At 46.3% G+C, this 20,743-nt stretch overlaps 1 protein-coding gene across 3 annotated transcripts in view; it reads left to right on the top strand.

The window, feature by feature from the left end:
- Window positions 1-20,743, top strand: part of FRMD1 (FERM domain containing 1) — a 104,355-nt gene that overhangs the window by 72,802 nt on the left and 10,810 nt on the right. For 2 of the 3 annotated variants that reach the window (XM_040350674.1, XM_040350675.1), the window contains exons 8-11: window positions 14,472-14,537; window positions 16,466-16,534; window positions 17,868-18,042; window positions 20,234-20,563. In XM_040350674.1, coding sequence (XP_040206608.1) covers window positions 14,472-14,537; window positions 16,466-16,534; window positions 17,868-18,042; window positions 20,234-20,563 — 640 coding nt within the window. The remainder of the gene's footprint in view (window positions 1-14,471; window positions 14,538-16,465; window positions 16,535-17,867; window positions 18,043-20,233; window positions 20,564-20,743) is intronic. The other variant, XM_040350676.1, reaches the window with a different exon arrangement.

The following is a 20,743-nucleotide window of genomic DNA, read 5'->3' as shown; positions in this document are numbered from 1 at the left end:
AAATGTTTTCCCTGGGGAACATAATCTTATATAGATAATGAAAGGAAAGTGACTTGTCTACTTGGTATTATGTGCAAGACAAAAGGGATGGATCCTCACAACGGGCCTGAATGGCTATGAATATATAATGAGGTACTCTAAGACACAAGCATAGAAAATGTTGTCTTCCATTTTTTATGAGCAAACAAAACAAATAATTAAAACCGACAGAATAAATGTAACTTAATTCTATACAGTGGTAAAACATTGGAAAAATGCTGATGGTGCCGTTCCACTGGAACATGACCTCTTTAGGAGAAAATGACTTTACCTGCTAAAAGGTATACTGCAGAAAAATCTCATGAAATGCATACTTGATGCATAGCCTACCTGCCCAGGGATCCTGTTTAGTTTTTTTTATCCAGGTGTTTCTGTTGTACACCAGGCCTCCAAGCTGCTGAAAATATTTGTTTCTCTATATCTAGTGTGTAAACACTTTGTAGATTTAAATAACCAATGGATATGTCTAACTCTACGCGCCATATTTTTCTCGGTTCACTTTTCCCATGCTGTATGTGGACAGTAATGCCCCCTCACTCTAGGCCAGCATCCCTGTACTTATCACCTCTTGGTTTTCCTGTACTTCTGTAGCCTTCTCTCCCTCTGTTATCTTAGTCCATGCTATTGTAGCGCTACCCCCGGAGGAGCCGCTGATTAGATTTGGGATCGGCGTGTTTAAGTTACCTCTATGATGTGTCTAGGGGTGATGGTGGTTCTGAGAGCAATGACAGAATGTCCAGGACCGTTGATTGCGTTTTCAAATGCTTTATTTTCCCGGTCAAACACGACCAACATGTGAACTTGAGGAAGACGGGATAGGTTGGTGAAGGTAGAGCAACTTCACAGTATCGGGCTATGGATAGTAAAGGCAGTCCTGCCTTTTTAGCAATGGTACTTGTATGCGTCGCCACTCCCGCCAGAGTGGGTGAAGTGCCCCCCTGGACAGACCTCTCTCACAGGCCTGGCAGCCAGAGTGCCACTTAAAGCTTCTGTGAAAGGAAACAAGTCTCTGCCACAGACTTGGCTCTAAATTAGATCTGGATGTCCAGATGAGACCTCTGCCACAGGCCTAGTGCTTGGAAATTAGGACGGTAGAGCAAATCCTCTCAGTATGTCTTTGGGGTCACCGACTGACAGCTTGAATGTGACCTGTCAGTGTCCGGTGCCCAGATCCCCGGTGGTTCGTTCAAGCCCTGTTGGATCACCTGCCTCCGGGTTTTCCCAAGACCGATCCCCCACCGAACCGCACCCTGCTTGGGATCTTCTCAATAGAAGTGGAGACCCAGTAAGTCACTGGGGCTCCTTTGCAGCATCAGTTGCTCCGGGCTATGAGAGCCCAGAGTCAGGAACTCCGCGTAGCACGCGGCCCCGGCCAGGTAGGCCATAGTGGTGGGGTCTGTGACGTGCGCACACCCTCTAAAGGTGGGTGCCGCACCTGGAACCCGCGAAGAATCCCGAACAGCGGCCTCCGCCACAGAAATACCCCTCCCCAGCATGCCCCGCGAGGGAAAACTCCTCCAATTGGCTGCTGGGAAGAAGCGGCTCCGCCTGGACCCCTCTGGCGCCACCTGCTGCCCAGAGATGAGACTGCATCTCTGGGTCACAGACTGACCCACAGGACAATCCAGATTTGGCGACAGCCAAATTTGTCAAATCACAGAATGAGAGGAACATAACTCTCATTCTCCCACTAAATTTGAATATAGCACCTGTACGAAAGTACACAGGTGCTACACTATTATCGAGGGGCTGAACAAGGCCTACTTCCTCTTACCTACAGTATATTTTGAGTTGACTTTCTGATTTTACCCTGATTTACAATGTCTTCTAAACAGCAGTAGCAGCGCACTAATTCATTATACTTGTCTGAAGACAAAAGGGGGAACCTGCCAACTTGCTCAAGGATTTTTATGTTCATTCTGGAGCAACAGGCAAACCTCTTGTGTAAACTCCTCTAGTTTGAAACCCAGAAAGGGCCACTTAGACTCTGGCTCCTATAGGCCGATATCTCTTTTGCAATTTGACGTGAAAATACTGGCTAAGGTGTTGACCCTAAGAGTGAACAAGGTAATTTCTTTCTCGTACATCACGGGACACAGAGCGGCATATTCATTACTATGTGGGTTATATGGAGTACCTTCAGGTGATGGACACTGGCAATCTCAAACAGGAAGTGCCCCTCCCTATATAACCCCCTCCCATAGGAGGAGTACCTCAGTTTTTACGCCAGTGTCTTAGGTGTTGGTCATGGTTTAGCTTGCCTCCACATCCTTGGGATTAAGGTGGGCTAACCGGTTCTGTCCAAAGGCCTCAGTGCTAAAGTGGTCAGCAACCGGACCCCAAACCATTGGGGTATAGCCCATAATGCTTTCTGTCCAGAGAGCTGGACTCTGGGCCCAGAACTTAGAAACCTTTGGGGGCCTAATGTTTCTGTTGCCAGAGTGCTATATGGGCCCAGGACAGTGGATCCTTCATAGGAACCCAGGGCCTGAAGGTCTAGATGCCCCACGGAGATGGGGGAAGATTGGACCTCTTGCTGTGCAAAGTCCTGCGGCATGGAGCAGGTAAGTGAAGGGGAAACTTGCGGAACTTGGTTCGCAGCAGGTTTTCTGGGGAGAGGTCACAGTGGGACATGCCTAAAGTTTATGCGCTGCATTTGGCAAGGTGAGTCACATATCTTAGGATAGGATGACTCTAATGTATATATTCCCCATAATGGTGACCTCCCTGGTAGTATTGCAACTGGTGCTAGAAAGCCTGTGTGTATAGTGACAATTCTCTCTAAGAGAAGCCCCTGGGAATCTACTGAGGTTTCTTATGTAAAAAAAAAAAAAAAAAAAAGCTGGGAGTGAATGCTCCTACCTGCAAGCCTGCTCAGAGAGGTCCAGGCGGTTGCTGCAGGGAAAAACATGCCGCTCTGTGGATCCTGGCCTGGACGGCAGGATCAGCCTCTGACCTCCTCGTGTGGCCCCCCCCCGCGCCGGCGTCCCCGTGATATGGGCGCAATTTCGCTCTGGTTTGCTGACAGGGGAAGGGCGGGCATGTAGGTAAAAGGAAGGGGCGGCCCTTCCAAATATGTTTTCAGCTCAGTGAGTGTTGGAACTGAGAGAGGAAGGACCAGAGCGGCAGCGTGGGGCGCCGAGGACACACAGTGGCCAAAGAAGAGTATTACAGTCTTGAAAAGACTGTCCTTTACCCTAGAGATAGGTGTTTCTTTTTCAGCAGTTTTTTGGCAATACTGCTAAAGGGGACAGAATGGTCTTTCTTTCGTTGGTTTAAAGAAAAAAACAAAAAAAACAAACCAGGTTAATAAGAAGGCATTTTTTCCCCAAAAAAGGTTTTTGGGCAATAACTATTTATTTTTCCAAACACCGTTAAGTAGCGGGCGTACCTCGGTATTATACCATGGCAGCCGCTGCTTTCCCCAGAGGGAGCCTTGGTGGGACCATCGGGATCTGGGGCTGGAGCTGGCACGGGTCAGTCCAACCCTAGGGTGGTCACGGACGAGGTACTGTCCACCTCTCTAAAGGAGATGGAAAAAAGAATGGAAAAAATGATAGCCAAGGCTATGCGGGGCAGAAAACGGAATAGATCTCCGTCGCCCGAGCGTGAACCCTCAGATGAGGAGGCCCCTTCCGCAGGGGAATTGGACGACCTCTTGGACAAGGACCAAGTAGGTTCAGGGATCGAGGATCCGGGTACGGAGGAGTCTGGCGCAGCCTCCCAAGGGGAGAGCTGGTGGGTTCAAGTATTAACAGACTTGGTCCATAGGACATTCAACTTGCCAGTACCAGATCTCCAAGTATCAACGGTTTCAGCTTTGGGCTCACTAATAGCGCCTCAAAGCAATGCGGTTTTTCCGATCCATCCTCTGCTAGAGGAAGTTATGTTCCAAGATTGGACCAAGCCAGATAGAATCTTTGTACCACCTAAAAGATTCTCTGCCTTATATCCTATGGAAGAGAAATTTTCCAAGAGATGGGCAGCCCCGGCTGTGGACGCAGCCATCTCATGTGTTAACAAATCTTTAACATGCCCTGTAGAAAACATACAGGTGTTCAAGGATCCGGTTGATAAACGCTTGGAAACGCTATTTAAAACCTCCTTCACTACTGCAGGGCAGTAGTGCAGCCAGCTGTGGCTGCAATTGGGGTTGCACAAGCATTATCGGATCAAGCTAAGCAGATGCTTAAACTTATTCCTGCCCAGCAGGCAGAACATTTTTTGGATGTCCCTAGGGCCATACGCTTACAGTAGATGCGATTAAGGATTCTATCCAGCAAGCGTCACATTTATCGTTATCCCTTATCCATATGAGAAGACTCTTATGGTTAAAGAGCTGGGAGGCGGAGCCCCCATGCAAGAAGCTCCTGGTAGGTTCCCCTTCCATGGAGGACGACTCTTCGGAGAAGACCTGGATAAATACATTCAGACCATTTCAAGCGGAAAAAGTACTTTTTCTTTCTCGTACATCACGGGACACAGAGCGGCATATTCATTACTATGTGGGTTATATGGAGTACCTTCAGGTGATGGACACTGGCAATCTCAAACAGGAAGTGCCCCTCCCTATATAACCCCTTCCCATAGGAGGAGTACCTCAGTTTTTTCGCCAGTGTCTTAGGTGTTGGTCACGGAATAGCTTGCCTCCATATCCTTAGGATTTTGGCAGGCTAACCGGATCTGTCCAGAGTGCCTCAGTGCCGAAGTGGACAGTACCCGGGCCCCAAAATCCATGGGGTTTTGCCTATAATGCCCTCTCTGGAGGGCTGGACCCCGGGCCCAGGACTTGGAGCTTTTTTTCAAAGCCAAAAGTATCCTGCTTGCCGGGGTGCTATATAGGTCCAGGACAGTGGTTCCTTCTAGGACCCCAGTGCCTGATGGTCTACTACACTACCCACGGAGATGGGAGAAGATTGGACTATGTTTGCTTGCAAACGTCCTGCGGCATGGAGCAGGTAAGTGGGGAGCCTGCGGAACTTGGTTCGACAGCGGGCTCCCCAGGGGTGATCAAAAGGGGGGGTAGCCTAAGTATGCTCTGCATAGGCACCTTGGTCACTATGTCTGTGTGTAGACAGGATGGTCTGATTTCCCCCCCCCCATCTCTGGTTCCCCTGTCCAAGTCTTTGCTGGCTACCTGCTGCCCTGCTGGTCAGATAGGGTCATATTTGAATTCTTTCTGGGCAAAAAACTGAGTCCTTAAGAGTCTCTGTTAGGTGCCTACCTGTCCGGGGGTTCAAATTTGCCGCCCTGCAGCCGTTGGCTCGATCCTCTCTCCCTGCCTCTGTAGCGCCTGGCGCGCGTCTCCATGTGTCTCTCTCCTTCCTGACAGGCGCGCGCGCGTGCGCGGGCACGCCAAAATAGACGGTTTCGCGCCGTTCGGGAGGAGGGGGCGGAGAGAGCGCAGGAAGAGGCGTGCCTTTGCGTCTGTTAAGAACAGACAGGCTGCATTCATGGCTCAGTCTGAGCTGATGCTGGAGGAGAGGGGACGCAGAGCGGCACTCCGGTGACCCCCGGTGGCAGGAAAGGGGTAGTACATCCTAGGCTTGGCCTAGTTTCTTTCTACAGCCAAAAATTCCCCTTTGCAGCAGGTTGGAGGCCGCAAAGGATATCTGGTGGGGCCGTGTGTTTTAAAAAAAAAAAAAAAAAAAAAGTATATATACATTCTATTTAAAGGAACATAATATCATAGTAAAAAAAAAAAAAAAAAGAGATTTTTTTCCTTTGTTTTTTGAATAAACATACTCGGCCTCACCAGGGGTTTTTGGACACTAGTAATCCTGCTGTTCCCTAAACCTCTTAACTATTCCTAGCTGCAAACAGTCAGTTGTTGCATGCAGGGGTACCTCGGTATTGTACTATGGCTCCCAAAGGCTCAGGATCAAAAGGGGCAAAAAATGCCAAAAAACAAAAGGGCTCCCCCTCGGATTCTGAGGACATGAGTCAGGCAATGCCGGTACTCTCCCCACCTAGTAGCCAAGTTGTGGCCGCCTTGGTTGAGCCAATAGGGGGGTCTGGTGCGGCGGCTGGCCCAGATCTACCCAACCCTGTGTTTGTCACAGAGGAAATGCTAGCTGCCTCTTTGGGTGGGCTAGAGGAAAGATTGGCGGCTATGTTCGCTAAGTCTTTACCAGGCAAGAAACGGACTAGATCCCCTTCGCCTAAATTTGTATCCTCGGATGCTGAAATTCTCTCGCCGGAGGAATTAGAGTTTCAGGAGGACCTACTGGACGAGAATCCAGAGGGTTCAGAAATTGAGGAATCTACTGTTGAAGAACCATTCTCAGCCTCCCAAGCGGAGAGTCTGTGGGTCCAGTCTTTGACAGACATGGTTCACTCAGCATTTAAGTTGCCTTTACCGGAGCGCCGGGGTCCGGTAGTTTCCTCTTTGGGCTCCTTAAGGGCGCCCTTGAACAACGCAGTTTTTCCGGTCCATCCTCTTTTGGAGGAATTAATTTTCCAGGATTGGGTACGACCAGACAGAATTTTTCTGCCGCCTAAAAAATTTTCTGTTATCTACCCGTTGGAAGAGAAGTTTGCCAAAAGATGGGCGCTCCCAGCTGTGGATGCTGCCATCTCGTGTGTGAATAAATCACTAACTTGCCCGGTAGAAAACATTCAAATGTTTAAAGACCCGGTTGATAAACGTTTGGAGACTCTTTTAAAAAGCTTCCTTTGCTACGGCAGGGGCAGTGGTACAGCCAGCAGTTGCTGCTATCGGAATCTGTCAAGCTTTAAAGGACCAGACTAAACAGATGCTTAAGGACATCCCTGCCCAGCAGGCAGAGGAGCTATCTGATATACCCAGAGCTCTATGCTTTGCGGTGGATGCTATAAAGGACTCTATTCAGCAGGCGTCTCGTTTATCACTATTTTTAGTGCATATGAGAAGACTCTTATGGTTAAAAAACTGGGGGGCCGAGCCCCCGTGCAAAAAGCTTCTGGCAGGTTTTCCCTTCCATGGAGGGCGACTCTTCGGAGAAGATCTGGATAAATACATTCAGACTATTTCGAGTGGTAAGAGTACGCTTTTACCAGTCAAAAAGAAGTTTCGGGGGCCTACACGTAAAAGGCAGCTTTCTCCGGCTTCGGGGCCCTCAAATTCCAGGCAGTACCGACGGCCTCCTGTACGATCAAACTTTAACAGCAAAGCGCAGGGACAGGCCTCTGGCGGCAAGAAACCTTGGTATCGCAAACCAGCTAAGCCAGCCCCTAAGTCTGCCTTATGAAGAGGCGCCCCCACCCATGAGGGTGGGGGGAAGGCTTCACCTCTTTGCAGAGGTTTGGGAAGCCACCATCCCCGACGAATGGGTCCGGTCTACTGTGGCCGCAGGTTACAGATTAGAGTTTCTAAAAATCCCTCCTCCTCATTACCAGGAGTCAAGAGTACCAGGCGACCCTGTGAAAAAAGCCGCATTGATAGCGGCATTGAATCATCTGCTATGCCAAAAGGTGATAGTAGAAGTACCAGTCCGGGAACAGGGATTGGGGTTCTACTCCAACCTGTTTATCATCCCAAAGCCCAACGGCGATGTCAGGCCAATTTTGGACTTAAAGGGAGTAAATGCGTACCTAAAGGTCCGCCCATTCCGGATGGAAACTATTCGGTCAGCTGTCGCCGTGCTCCAGAAGGACGACTTTATGGCGTCCATAGACATAAAGGATGCTTACCTTCATGTGCCAATTTTTCAGCCACATCAAGTATTTCTACGCTTCTCGGTGGCTCAACGTCATTTCCAATTTATGGCGCTCCCTTTCGGGTTGGCTACGGCCCCCCGGGTATTCACGAAGGTCCTAGCCCCAATCCTAGCCAATCTAAGGACCCAAGGGGTCACGGTCTTGGCTTACCTGGACGACCTCTTGGTTGTAGACCACTCGTCTCCTGGCCTGGAGCGAGCAGTGGCCCTCACAGTTCAGTACCTCGAAAGGTTCGGCTGGGTCCTAAATCGAGACAAGTCAGCATTCCTGCCCACAAGGCAGCTGGAATATCTCGGCATGAGATTGGATACAGAACAACAAAAGGTGTTCCTACCCCTATTAAAGGTCAAGGCCATCAAAGAGCTAATACAAATAGTTCTAAGAAAGAAAAGGCCAACTGTTCGTCTATGTATGCGACTACTAGGCAAGATGGTGGCCACATTCGAGGCGGTTCCGTACGCTCAGAGCCACACTCGCATCCTGCAGGCAGCCATCCTGTCAGCATGGAGCAAGAGGCCTCAGGCCTTAGAAATTCCTTTGCCACTCTCGCCAAGAGTGCGGCAAAGTCTATCTTGGTGGTTAAACCCTCAGAATCTCCTGAAGGGAAAGACTTTCAGTCCTGTGAACTGGAAAATAGTAACCACAGACGCCAGCCTGATTGGCTGGGGAGCAATATTGGAGGGTTGCACTCGCCAGGGCACTTGGGCAGCGGCAGAGAAGCAGTTGCCCATCAATATCTTGGAGCTCAGAGCTGCTCGACTAGCCCTCAGGGCTTGGACGTCCAAACTGCAGGGGTTCCCGGTGAGAATACAATCGGACAATGCCACGGCGGTGGCATACATAAATCACCAAGGGGGAACCAAGAGTCAAGCCGCTCAGAGAGAAGTGAGCTTGATTTTCTTGTGGGCAGAAGCCCATGTGCCCTGCATATCGGCTATATTCATTCCCGGAGTGGACAACCTACAGGCGGACTTCTTAAGTCGCCAGACTCTGTTGCCGGGGGAGTGGTCTCTGCATCCACAGGTCTTTCAGACACTCTGCCAGAAATGGGGAGTGCCGGACGTGGATATCATGGCATCGAGACTGAACAAGAAGCTAGACAGGTTCATGTCCCGCACAAGGGATCCCAGGGCCTGCGGAACCGATGCGTTAGTTTGCCCTTGGCATCAGTTCAAACTTCTTTATGCATTTCCCCCGCTCCAGTTACTACCCCGCCTGCAGGATCAGGGTGGAGCACATACCAGTTATCCTGGTAGCTCCAGCATGGCCCAGAAGGGCATGGTATTCACTAATCCTAAAGATGGTAGTGGGAGACCCTTGGACTCTTCCTCTACGGCCAGACCTGCTATCGCAAGGTCCGATCCTCCACCCTGCCTTACGGCATCTAAATTTGACGGCCTGGAAGCTGAATCCCTGATTCTCAGGGGTAGAGGTCTGTCTCAGAGAGTAATCTCTACCCTAATCAGAGCCAGGAAACCGGTCTCTAGGGTGATTTATTACAGGGTCTGGAAGGCCTATGTAGGCTGGTGTGAGTCCAAGCGATGGCTTTCTCGGAAGTTTACCATCGATAGAGTATTAAGTTTTCTCCAGCTAGGAGTGGATAGAGGACTGGCATTAAGCACAATCAAAGGACAGATTTCAGCTTTGTCAGTATGGTTTCAGCGGCCGCTGGCCACCCACTCGCTGGTTAAGACCTTCATGCAGGGGGTCTTACGTATTAATCCTCCAGTTAAATCCCCGCTTTGTCCGTGGGATTTAAATCTTGTTCTGTCAAGTTTACAGAAACAACCTTTTGAGCCGTTGGCTGAAATTCCTTTGGTTTTACTGACAAGGAAGTTAGTATTTTTGGTCGCCATGGTTTCCGCCAGAAGAGTATCGGAACTGGCAGCCTTATCCTGTAAGGAACCATATCTTATTTTACATAAGGACAGGGTCGTTCTCCGCCCTCATCCTTCCTTCCTACCAAAGGTTATATCCAGTTTTCATCTAAACCAGGATTTGGTATTACCATCCTTCTTCCCTAAACCTACTTCCAGAAAGGAGGGGTTGCTGCATACCTTGGATATTGTCAGGGCCATGAAGGCCTATCTTAAAGCTACAGAGAAGATCCGGAAGACAGATGTGTTGTTCATTTTACCGGATGGGCCCAAGAAGGGGCAGGCAGCTGCAAAATCCACCATCTCGAGATGGATTAAACAGTTAATCACTCAGGCCTACGGCTTGAAAGGGTTGCCTCCTCCGTTATCATTAAAGGCTCATTCTACTAGGGCCATGGGCGCCTCCTGGGCAGCACACCACCAGATCTCTATGGCTCAAGTTTGCAAGGCGGCAACCTGGTCTTCTGTCCACACGTTTACAAAATTCTACCAGTTGGACGTAAGAAGGAATACTGATACAGCCTTTGGGCAGGCAGTGCTGCAGGCTGCAGTTTGAGACCCTCGGATTCCGGGGGGCTCCCTTTTGAGTTAAATTTAAAAAATATTTTTTCTCAACTAAGTTGGATTTATTATGATTTGAGTATATCTCTAAATTAAATCCTTTTGTCTTGGGAAGATGTTCTCCCTCCCCTCATTGTAAGCATTGCTTTGGGACATCCCACATAGTAATGAATATGCCGCTCTGTGTCCCGTGATGTACGAGAAAGAAAAAGGGATTTTTAATACAGCTTACCTGTAAAATCCTTTTCTTGGAGTACATCACGGGACACAGAGCTCCCACCCCTCTTTTGGGGACCATTTTTGGGAGGCATACTGCTTGCTACAAAACTGAGGTACTCCTCCTATGGGAGGGGGTTATATAGGGAGGGGCACTTCCTGTTTGAGATTGCCAGTGTCCATCACCTGAAGGTACTCCATATAACCCACATAGTAATGAATATGCCGCTCTGTGTCCCGTGATGTACTCCAAGAAAAGGATTTTACAGGTAAGCTGTATTAAAAATCCCTTTTTTGCCCACCAAGAAGAAGTTTCGGGGGCCTGCGTTTAAACGACAGTACTCCCCTGGGCAGGGGCCTTCCAATACCAAACCGTATCGACGGCCTCCTGCAAGATCAAATTTTAACAAGTCGCAGGGACAGGCCGCCGGAGGCAAGAAGCAGTGGTTTCGCAAGCCAGCAAAGCCAGCCCCCAAGCCGGCCTTATGAAAGGGCGCCCCCACCCACGAAGGTGGGGGGAAGACTGCGTCTCTTTGCAGAGGTTTGGGAGGCCAGCATTCCCGACAGATGGGTACGGTCTTCCGTGGCTACAGGCTACAAATTAAACTTCCTAAAGTTTCCTCCTCCTCATTTTCAGGAGTCAAGGGTACCAAACGATCCGAAGAAGGGAGCCGCATTAATAGCGGCATTGAATCATCTACTCTCTCAGGAGGTAATAGTAGAGGTACCAGTCCAAGAACAGGGGCTAGGTTTCTACTCCAACCTATTCATCATCCCAAAGTCCAACGGCGATGTCAGGCCAATTTTGGACTTAAAAATGGTGAATGCATACCTAAAGGTCCGCTCATTTCGGATGGAATCCGTGCGGTCAGCAGCTGCCGCACTTCAGAAGGACGACTTTATGGCATCCATAGACATAAAGGATGCTTACCTTCACGTTCCAATTTACCAGCCACATCAAAGATTTCTACGCTTCTCGGTGGCTCTGCGTCATTTCCAATTCGTGGCGCTTCCCTTCGGGTTGGCTACGGCCCCCCGGGTGTTTACGAAGGTCCTAGTTCCAATCCTAGCCAATCTAAGGATCCAAGGGGTCACGATCCTAGCATACCTGGACGACCTCCTAGTCATAGATCACTCGTCTCCTGGCTTGGAACGAGCAGTGGCCCTCACAGTTCAGTACCTCGAGAGGTTCAGCTGGGTCCTAAATCGAGAAAAGTCAGCATTCCAGCCCACAAGGCAGTTGGAATATCTCGGCATGAGATTAGACACAGAACAACAGAGGGTGTTTCTGCCTCTGATAAGGGTCAAAGCCATCAAGGAATTAATTCTACTGGTTCTAAGCAAGAAAGAACCAACTGTTCGCCTATGTATGCGGTTACTAGGCAAGATGGTGGCCACATTCGAGGCGGTACCGTACGCCCAGAGCCACACTCGCATCCTGCAGGCAGCCATCCTGTCAGCATGGAGCAGGAGGCCACAGGCCTTAGATATCCCTTTGCCGCTCTCATCAAGAGTCCGACAAAGTCTGTGTTGGTGGTTAGACCCTCAGAATCTACTGAAGGGGAAGTCTTTCAGCCCAGTGGCTTGGAAGATAGTAACCACAGACGCCAGCCTGACGGGCTGGGGAGCAATTTTGGATGGTTACACTCGCCAAGGTACTTGGGCAAAGCCAGAGAAGCAGTTGCCCATCAACATCTTGGAGCTCAGAGCTGCTCGACTAGCCCTCAGGGCTTGGACGTCCAAGTTGCAGGGGTTCCCGGTGAGAATTCAATCGGACAATGCCACGGCAGTGGCATACATAAATCACCAAGGGGGGAACCAAGAGTCAAGCCGCTCAGAGAGAGGTGAGCTTGATTCTCCTATGGGCAGAAGCTCATGTGCCCTGCATATCGGCAATATTCATTCCAGGAGTGGACAACCTTCAGGCGGACTTCTTAAGTCACCAGACTCTGTTGCCGGGGGAATGGTCTCTACATCCACAGGTCTTTCAGACACTCTGCCAGAGATGGGGAGTGCCGGACGTGGATGTCATGGCATCGAGACTCAACAAGAAGCTAGACAGGTTCATATCCCGCTCAAGGGATCCGATGGCCTGCGGAACCGATGCGCTGGTTTGCCCTTGGCATCAGTTCAAACTTCTTTATGCATTTCCCCCGCTCCAGTTACTACCCCGCCTGCTGCGCAGGATCAGGGTGGAGCACATACCAGTCATCCTGGTAGCTCCAGCATGGCCCAGAAGGGCATGGTGTTCACTAATCCTAAAGATGGTAGTGGGAGACCCTTGGACTCTTCCTCTACGACCAGACCTGCTATCGCAAGGTCCGATCCTCCACCCTGCCTTACGGCATCTAAACTTCACGGCCTGGAAGCTGAATCCCTGATTCTCAGGGGTAAAGGTCTGTCTCAGAAAGTAATCTCTACCCTAATCAGAGCCAGGAAACCGGTCTCTAGGGTGATTTTATTACAGGGTCTGGAAGGCCTATGTAGGCTGGTGTGAGTCCAAGCTATGGCTTTCTTGTAAGTTTACCATCGATAGAGTATTACGTTTTCTCCAGCTAGGAGTGGATAAAGGACTGGCATTAAGCACTATCAAAGGACAGATTTCAGCTTTGTCAGTGTGGTTTCAGCGGCCGCTGGCCACCCACTCGCTGGTTAAGACCTTCATGCAAGGGGTCTTACGTATTAATCCTCCAGTTAAATCCCGCTTTGTCCGTGGGATTTAAATCTTGTTCTGTCAAGTTTACAGAAACAACCTTTTGAGCCGTTGGCTGAAATTCCTTTGGTTTTACTGACAAGGAAGTTAGTATTTTTGGTCGCCATAGTTTCCGCCAGAAGAGTATCGGAACTGGCAGCCTTATCCTGTAAGGAACCATATCCTATTTTACATAAGGACAAGGTCGTTCTCCGCCCTCATCCTTCCTTCCCTACCAAAGGTTATATCCAGTTTTCATCTAAACCAGGATTTGGTATTACCATCCTTCTTCCCTAAACCTACTTCCAGAAAGGAAGGGTTGCTGCATACCTTGGATATTGTCAGGGCCATGAAGGCCTATCTTAAAGCTACAGAGAAGATCCGGAAAACAGATGTGTTGTTCATTTTACCGGATGGGCCCAAGAAGGGGCAGGCAGCTGCAAAATCCACCATCTCAAGGTGGATTAAACAGTTAATCACTCAGGCCTACGGCTTGAAAGGGTTGCCTCCTCCGTTATCATTAAAGGCTCATTCTACTAGGGCCATGGGCGCCTCCTGGGCAGCACACCACCAGATCTCTATGGCTCAAGTTTGCAAGGCGGCAACCTGGTCTTCTGTCCACACGTTTACAAAGTTCTACCAGTTGGACGTAAGAAGGAATACTGATACAGCCTTTGGGCAGGCAGTGCTGCAGGCTGCAGTTTGAGACCCTCGGATTCCGGGGGCTCCCTTTTGAGTAAAATTTAAAATTATTTTTTCTCAACTAAGTTGGATTTATTATGAGTTAAGTATATCTCTAAATTAAATCCTTTTGTCTTGGGAAGATGTCTCCCTCCCCCCATTGTAAGCATTGCTTTGGGACATCCCACATAGTAATGAATATGCCGCTCTGTGTCCCGTGATGTACGAGAAAGAAAAAGGGATTTTTAATACAGCTTACCTGTAAAATCCTTTTCTTGGAGTACATCACGGGACACAGAGCTCCCACCCCTCTTATGGGGACCATTTTGGGAGGCATACTGCTTGCTACAAAACTGAGGTACTCCTCCTATGGGAGGGGCACTTCCTGTTTGAGATTGCCAGTGTCCATCACCTGAAGGTACTCCATATAACCCACATAGTAATGAATATGCCGCTCTGTGTCCCGTGATGTACTCCAAGAAAAGGATTTTACAGGTAAGCTGTATTAAAAATCCCTTTTTCATCCATAATGCATTCGGAACAAGGGGGATTTATGCCTCAGAAGCCTACACTATAAATCTACAGACTGTTTGTCGGTCTACAAACTCCTCTAGTTTCTACCAGCAATATCTGAAAAAAATTGGAATTTATACATTGATATGCATGTTGCTAAATCATTAAAAATGTATTTTTTTTTCTTTTAATAGGACAAGAAAGAAGACAGACCTTCTATTATTCTTGGTGTAACTCTTCGAGGAATTCATATTTACCAGGTAATTTAAAAAAAAAAAATCCAGAACGGTGGTTATACCTGCGTCTTTGCATACACTAAAAAGGAAGATTTAATTTTCTTAGTTCACTAGAATTAGAAATAGCAAAATCAGCTTTAAGTAGCTAATAAATGAGAAGTGTACTTTTAAGGAAAAAAAGCGCCCTATCCACTACCTTTTGGCCATTTATATTAAAAACCGAAATGACTCGAGTCAATGCTATATAGCTGTATGGCAGGTGCCAGCACATGCTTGGGGCAGCAGAGGATGTAAACAAAAGCCACAGGGCCTTAGCCAGTCAGCATACTGTTTGTAACCTCATCTCCTACATTGATAAAGGGACAAAGGCATGGTGGGCTAGTCGCATTTGTTAAAAATACACAGTATCCATTACAAGCAATCTTTTCTTTTAAGATTAACCAGCAGACTTTTCAATAAATATGTGGTGTATGTTTTTTACATCTTGGGAGGAGTTATTCGTTTTCTTTTTTGGCCAGAAGTATGCGTATCCTGGTGCATATCTGGTGTAACACATTCATTTAATGAATGGTGTTTCTCTTTTAGGACCAGGTTTATGTGAAATTAGATCATTGGCAATACCAAGAAAACATATACTGTGATTGCATATATTAGAAAAATTAAATGTGTTTGAATTTAAATCTGCTATTCCATTTGAGTGCTTATCCAAAACATTGTTGCATATCTTTTATATTATAAAACTGCTTTAGCGCCCTACTGTAGATCTATCAGACAGTGTGATGTCTGAAGGATCCAAAGCTAGGATGCTGGTGGAGTTTAGTCTGCTTTTCCCAGCCTAGCAGAATCCCTCTCAATCTTGGGCCTGCCCCTGCCTAATTTATCTCCTTTTCCAGCTGCTCCTCCATTGCCTAGTGCAGAATGCTGAGTCCTCTTAAAGGGGTTGTAAAGGCTCGTGTTTTTTCACCTTAATGCATCCTATGCATTAAGGTGAAAAAACACCAGCCCCCCAGCCCCCTTGTTTTACTTACTTGAGTCCCTTCATCTACTTGGTGCGTCCCCGCCGTCCTTTTCTCCATGGAGTCCCGCTTTTGATTTGATAGATTGATAGCAGTGCAGCCATTGGCTCTTGCTGCTGTCAATCAAATCAAATGATGCGCAGGTGGGGGCGGGTCATACACTCTGCGTCTATGGACGCCAAATGAATGACTCAGGAGCGCGCACGCAAGGCAATCCCCTCGGGAGAGGGCTTCAACTAGGGGGTTATCTAATGCGGGGAGGAGCTGCCGAGGGACCCCAGATGAAGGATGTTCAGGGCCACTCTGTGCAAAACTAGCTGCACAGTGGGGGTAAGTATGTCATGTGTTTTTTTTTTTTTTTTAACAAACCTTTAACTACTTTACTGTTCAGCATTCTGCATCAACAGATGGGAGCAAAGCACGGTTCTTTTGTTCTCACTTACTTATTTTTAGTCCCTCTTCAGTCAATCCACGGTTGCCCAGCACAACAGACTGACTCCTTTTAGCCCCCTCCTCTGTTTAGAATTTCAGTAGCATCGCAGAATACTAACAGGTGCTGGACCTTGGACTTGGCGCTGCATTTTCTTGAATCTATTCTCCAATGTCCTGACATTTAGATAAAGGAGACAGTGTAAGGTTTAAACACCTCTCTATCCAAAATTGTAATTGTTTTGTCTATAGTTTGGGCTTCACCTCCATCTAGTGGCCGGGTATTTTCCTGATTTATGGAAAATATCATATTAGATGGGGCTAGCGATCGGAAATAAATTGGGCTAATAAAAAGGATTAGTCATGATGGCTATGCAAATGCTTGAGAAATTCTCAGACAATTTTTTAATTAGGACCCCTATGTTATATGGGAATATGTAGTATATTGGTTATTCTTGTCAAGGGTGAAAGTTGTGAATGCTTTTTATTTCATTTATTTTTATGCAGGAAATTGATCATATTCGTCAACTTCTCTATGATTTTCCATGGTCAAATGTGGGGAAGCTTACATTTCTTGTAAGTAGATGAAACTTGGCTATTCTTTTTATGTTTGTGGATTTTACCTGCTCTTAATGACCCAGGTCTAATGTGTTGCATTTTATTAGTAGTTTTCCCTTATATATATATATATATATATATATATACACACACAGATATACGTATATATATATATATATATATATATATATATATATATATATATACACAGACCAAAAGTTTGGACACACCTTCTCATTCAAAGAGTTTTCTTTATTTTCAAAGTAGCCACCTTTTGCTTTGATTACTGCTTGGCACACTCTTGCCATTCTCTTGATGAGCTTCAAGAGGTAGTCACCTGGCGCAGCACCCCATCACTCTCCTTCTTGGTCAAATAGCCCTTACACAGCCTGGAGGTGTGTTTGGGGTCATTGTCCTGTTGAAAAATAAATGATGGTCCAACTAAACGCAAACCGGATGGAATAGCATGCCGCTGCAAGATGCTGTGGTAGCCATGCTGGTTCAGTATGCCTTCAATTTTGATTAAATCCCCAACAGTGTCACCAGCAAAGCACCCCCACACCATCACACCTCCTCCTCCATGCTTCACGGTGGGAACCAGGCATGTAGAGTCCATCCGTTCACCTTTTCTGCGTCGCACAAAGACACGGGGGTTGGAATCAAAGATCTCAAGTTTGGACTCATCAGACCAAAGCACAGATTTCCACTGGTCTAATGTCCATTCCTTGTGTTCTTAAATGTCCATTCCTTGTGTTCTTTAGCCGGAACAAGTCTCTTCTGCTTGTTGCCTTTCTTTAGCAGTGGTTTCCTAGCAGATATTCTACCATGAAGGCCTGATTCACACAGTCTCCTCTTAACAGTTCTAGAGATGTGTCTGCTGCAAAAGGTGGCTACTTTGAAGAACATAGAATATGAAATATATTTTCAGTTGTTTCACACTTTTTTGTTATGTATAATTCCACATGTGTTAATTCATAGTTTTGATGCCTTCAGTGTGAATCTACAATTTTCATAGTCATGAAAATAAAGAAAACTCTTTGAATGAGAAGGCGTGTCCAAACTTTTGGTCTGTACTGTGTGTGTGTGTGTGTATGTGTGTGTGTGTATATATATATATATATATATATATATATATATATATATATATATATATATATATATATATATATATATATATATATATATATATATATATTGTACTTTGGAGTGTACAGTATGCAAGACTTTAATAAACTATTTCTAGAATATAGGGCTTTCCTGTCAGACATTACATTTGCTAAGAAATTGTTTTGTATAGTTACAGTTTTGTTTGTTTTCTGGAGTTTCTAAAATGCATGTCATTTTTTTGAAGGGTAAGAAATTTGAGATTCAACCTGATGGATTGCCGTCAGCACGGAAACTGGTTTACTACACAGGCTGTCCGTTCCGATCACAACACCTTTTGCATCTGCTCAGTAATAGTCATAGACTGTATTTAAATATACAACCTGTGATAAAAGAAATTAAGAAAGTGGAAGAAGCAGAAGGTATGTGTTAACTTGTAGCAATGTATATAAATATTTTATACTTAATCCAACACTCATTTTTAAAAGTCATGTATCTACATAGCAGCAAAACCTCCCCCTATATATTTAAGCCAGCTGATAAGGCTTAGGGAGACTTAGAACGACCCTGCCTCATACGTGTTAATCCTAGTACACATCAGTTTTTTTTTTTTTTCAACCAAACAGAGCTAAATGGAAAAAAAAAAACCTGACAGTTCAGTAAAAAACACTGTACTAACTATCCACCATTGGCACATTGATCTCCCCTGATGTTCTATTGGGTTCTGACAGGGGGATGCCCCTCCTACCAGAACACTCCGGTCAGCTCTCTCAGCCATTGACTGAGAGCGCTGATTGGGAGCCTACCGGCAGGCCTTTTTCAGCCATGCCCATTTGCCAGAAGCCAGCCAAATGGCCAGCTTCTATCGGACCGACTTCATTGAACCGGCCAATGTCGCCCGACATTCAGCCCTTGTGTACTAGGCTTTAAACTTGGGATTGAAACATTAAACATGGAATTCGTGTGGAGCTGTTATCCCATGACAAACTCCATGTTTCATTTAAAAGAATGAAAGTAGTTGTGAACACACGGATACAAAGGCACATTGTATTACAGCAAATAGTATGTTTTTAATCTAATCACATTTCATTTGTTAGAATTTTTTTTAACTTTTTATGAAGTTGTAAATTGTCACCTGACCACACAGCATTATCTGGGGTGTGTTTCTTACAAGGCGGACAAGTATCTTCTCTGTTTTGTGTGCACTGTTCCAGAAGGACACCCTTCTTTTAAAAAAGAGGTCCATCCTCTTTCAAAAAAAAATTAAAAGTCAGCAGATACAAATACTGTATCTGCTGACTTTTAATATTGGGGCACTTGCCTCTCCAGGGATCCCATGGTGTCTTCACCCAGCCGATTTTGCTGCCAATGCGTGAAGATCGCTGTGCTTTGTGAATGGCCCCAACAAGATCACCCAAAAGTGGGAGCGGGTACCTGTCAAAAACAGGTACCCACTCTCCCTTCCCCTCCCTGAAAGCACCAGAGGGCGGGAGGAGGGAGATAAGCGGAGCTTCCACTTAGGTGGAGCTCTGGTTTAAGTTTCAAACGGCTATAGGCTGCAGCTGCAAAAGGCAGGCTGTGATTGGCTGACCACGGGAAAACAGACACGCCATCCGTAGATACAGCTTCTTGTGTCACCTAGAAAAATGCACTGGTATTTAACATGACCAGCACAGATGTGCAATACCGCATTTGGCATGGTCAGAATGAAGGGGGACTGGCAGGATCACCTGAAATTAAGAAAATAAAACAAAACATACTACATTGACAAGAAGTAAAAACCAAAATGTGAAGAATTTAATTTTGAGATAACATATACTTTAAAGTTTAATTTTAAAAAATCTTGCAAAGCCTTAACCTTTTTACAATGAACTTGTTAGATTTATCATGGTGAGTCCTCTTCTGCCCAAATGGGTTCCATGTCTTTTGCTGGGTACACGTGGAATTATTTGTTTTGTTCAACCCAGCAGGATGAACAAAAAAAAAACAGATCGCCATACCAACACATTCAATGTTAGTGTGGCGATCTCCCTGCTGAGCTATCGCGTTCTGACAGGGTGACTGACGCCCTTTCAGAACACAGTGATCAGCGTTTGAAGCCTTTGGCTGGTTTTCCAGCATGCTTGTTTCCCAGAAGCTGGTCGTGAGGCCAGCTTCTGTCACACGAGGAGCTTTACATACGGGACCAAAACTCTGCCTGTAACGGCCAAACCAACCAAGAAACTTGACAACTTAAAGGGGTTGTAAAGGTTTTTTTTTTATTTTCTAAATGGGTTCCTTTTAAGCTAGTGCATTTCCCTTCAAATTTTTTTTTCCTTTGTCTGAATTTCTCACTTCCTGTTCCTCCTCAGTAAGCTGTTCTGACTGACAAACCCCCATGTATGATGGGGGCAAGCTTACAGGAAGTGAGAAATTCAGACAAAGAAAAAAAACATTTAGAAGGGAAAAGGTAAGTGAACCAACAATGCACTAGCTTAAAGGAACCTATTTAGAAAATAAAAGACAAACCTTTACAACCCCTTTTAAAGAGTGTTTATTACATCTCAACTTCATAACAATATGTTTTATGGAGGTTATGCATATCTACTAATAATGCTTTTGTTTGTTCTCTAGAAAAGAAATGCTACAGGGAATCCTATGTAAGTGACAACATGGAAATGGATTTAGATCCATCTGATAAATGTTCTCATGGAAGCAGCAGGGAAAGTGCCAAGAACAATCGCCTTTCTAGACAGTCAACTGTCAGTCATAGTAGCTCACATACCTCTGGCATTGAAGCCGATTCACACCACAGGATGTCAGAGGAGATGTCTGTAGATGATCCTTTTGGTCTCGAGGTTGTTAACCTTAACAAGAGTTCTTATAGCTCTACCATCAGTCAAAGCACCTCTGGAATTGAACATGAGAGCAAAGGAAGAACAGACGGAGATTCTCAAGGTGATGGTAATAATGTTTGCTTTTTGATTAGTAATTGGGTTTTGTGATGATACTGTATATAAAATGTGTGTTACACGGAATTTGCTCACATGGTAGCTTTGTGGCAGGTAGGCACCTAGCAATGCAATCTTTAAGGGATTTGAGGTCCCACGATTATTTTCAGAAAAAATGATTTATCATCTATAT

The sequence above is a fragment of the Rana temporaria genome, chromosome 4 (assembly GCF_905171775.1).
Source record: "Rana temporaria chromosome 4, aRanTem1.1, whole genome shotgun sequence".
Taxonomy (NCBI): Eukaryota; Metazoa; Chordata; class Amphibia; order Anura; family Ranidae; genus Rana; species Rana temporaria.
The sequence above is the reverse complement of the archived record's forward strand: the minus strand, read 5'-3'. Positions and strand labels throughout refer to the sequence as shown.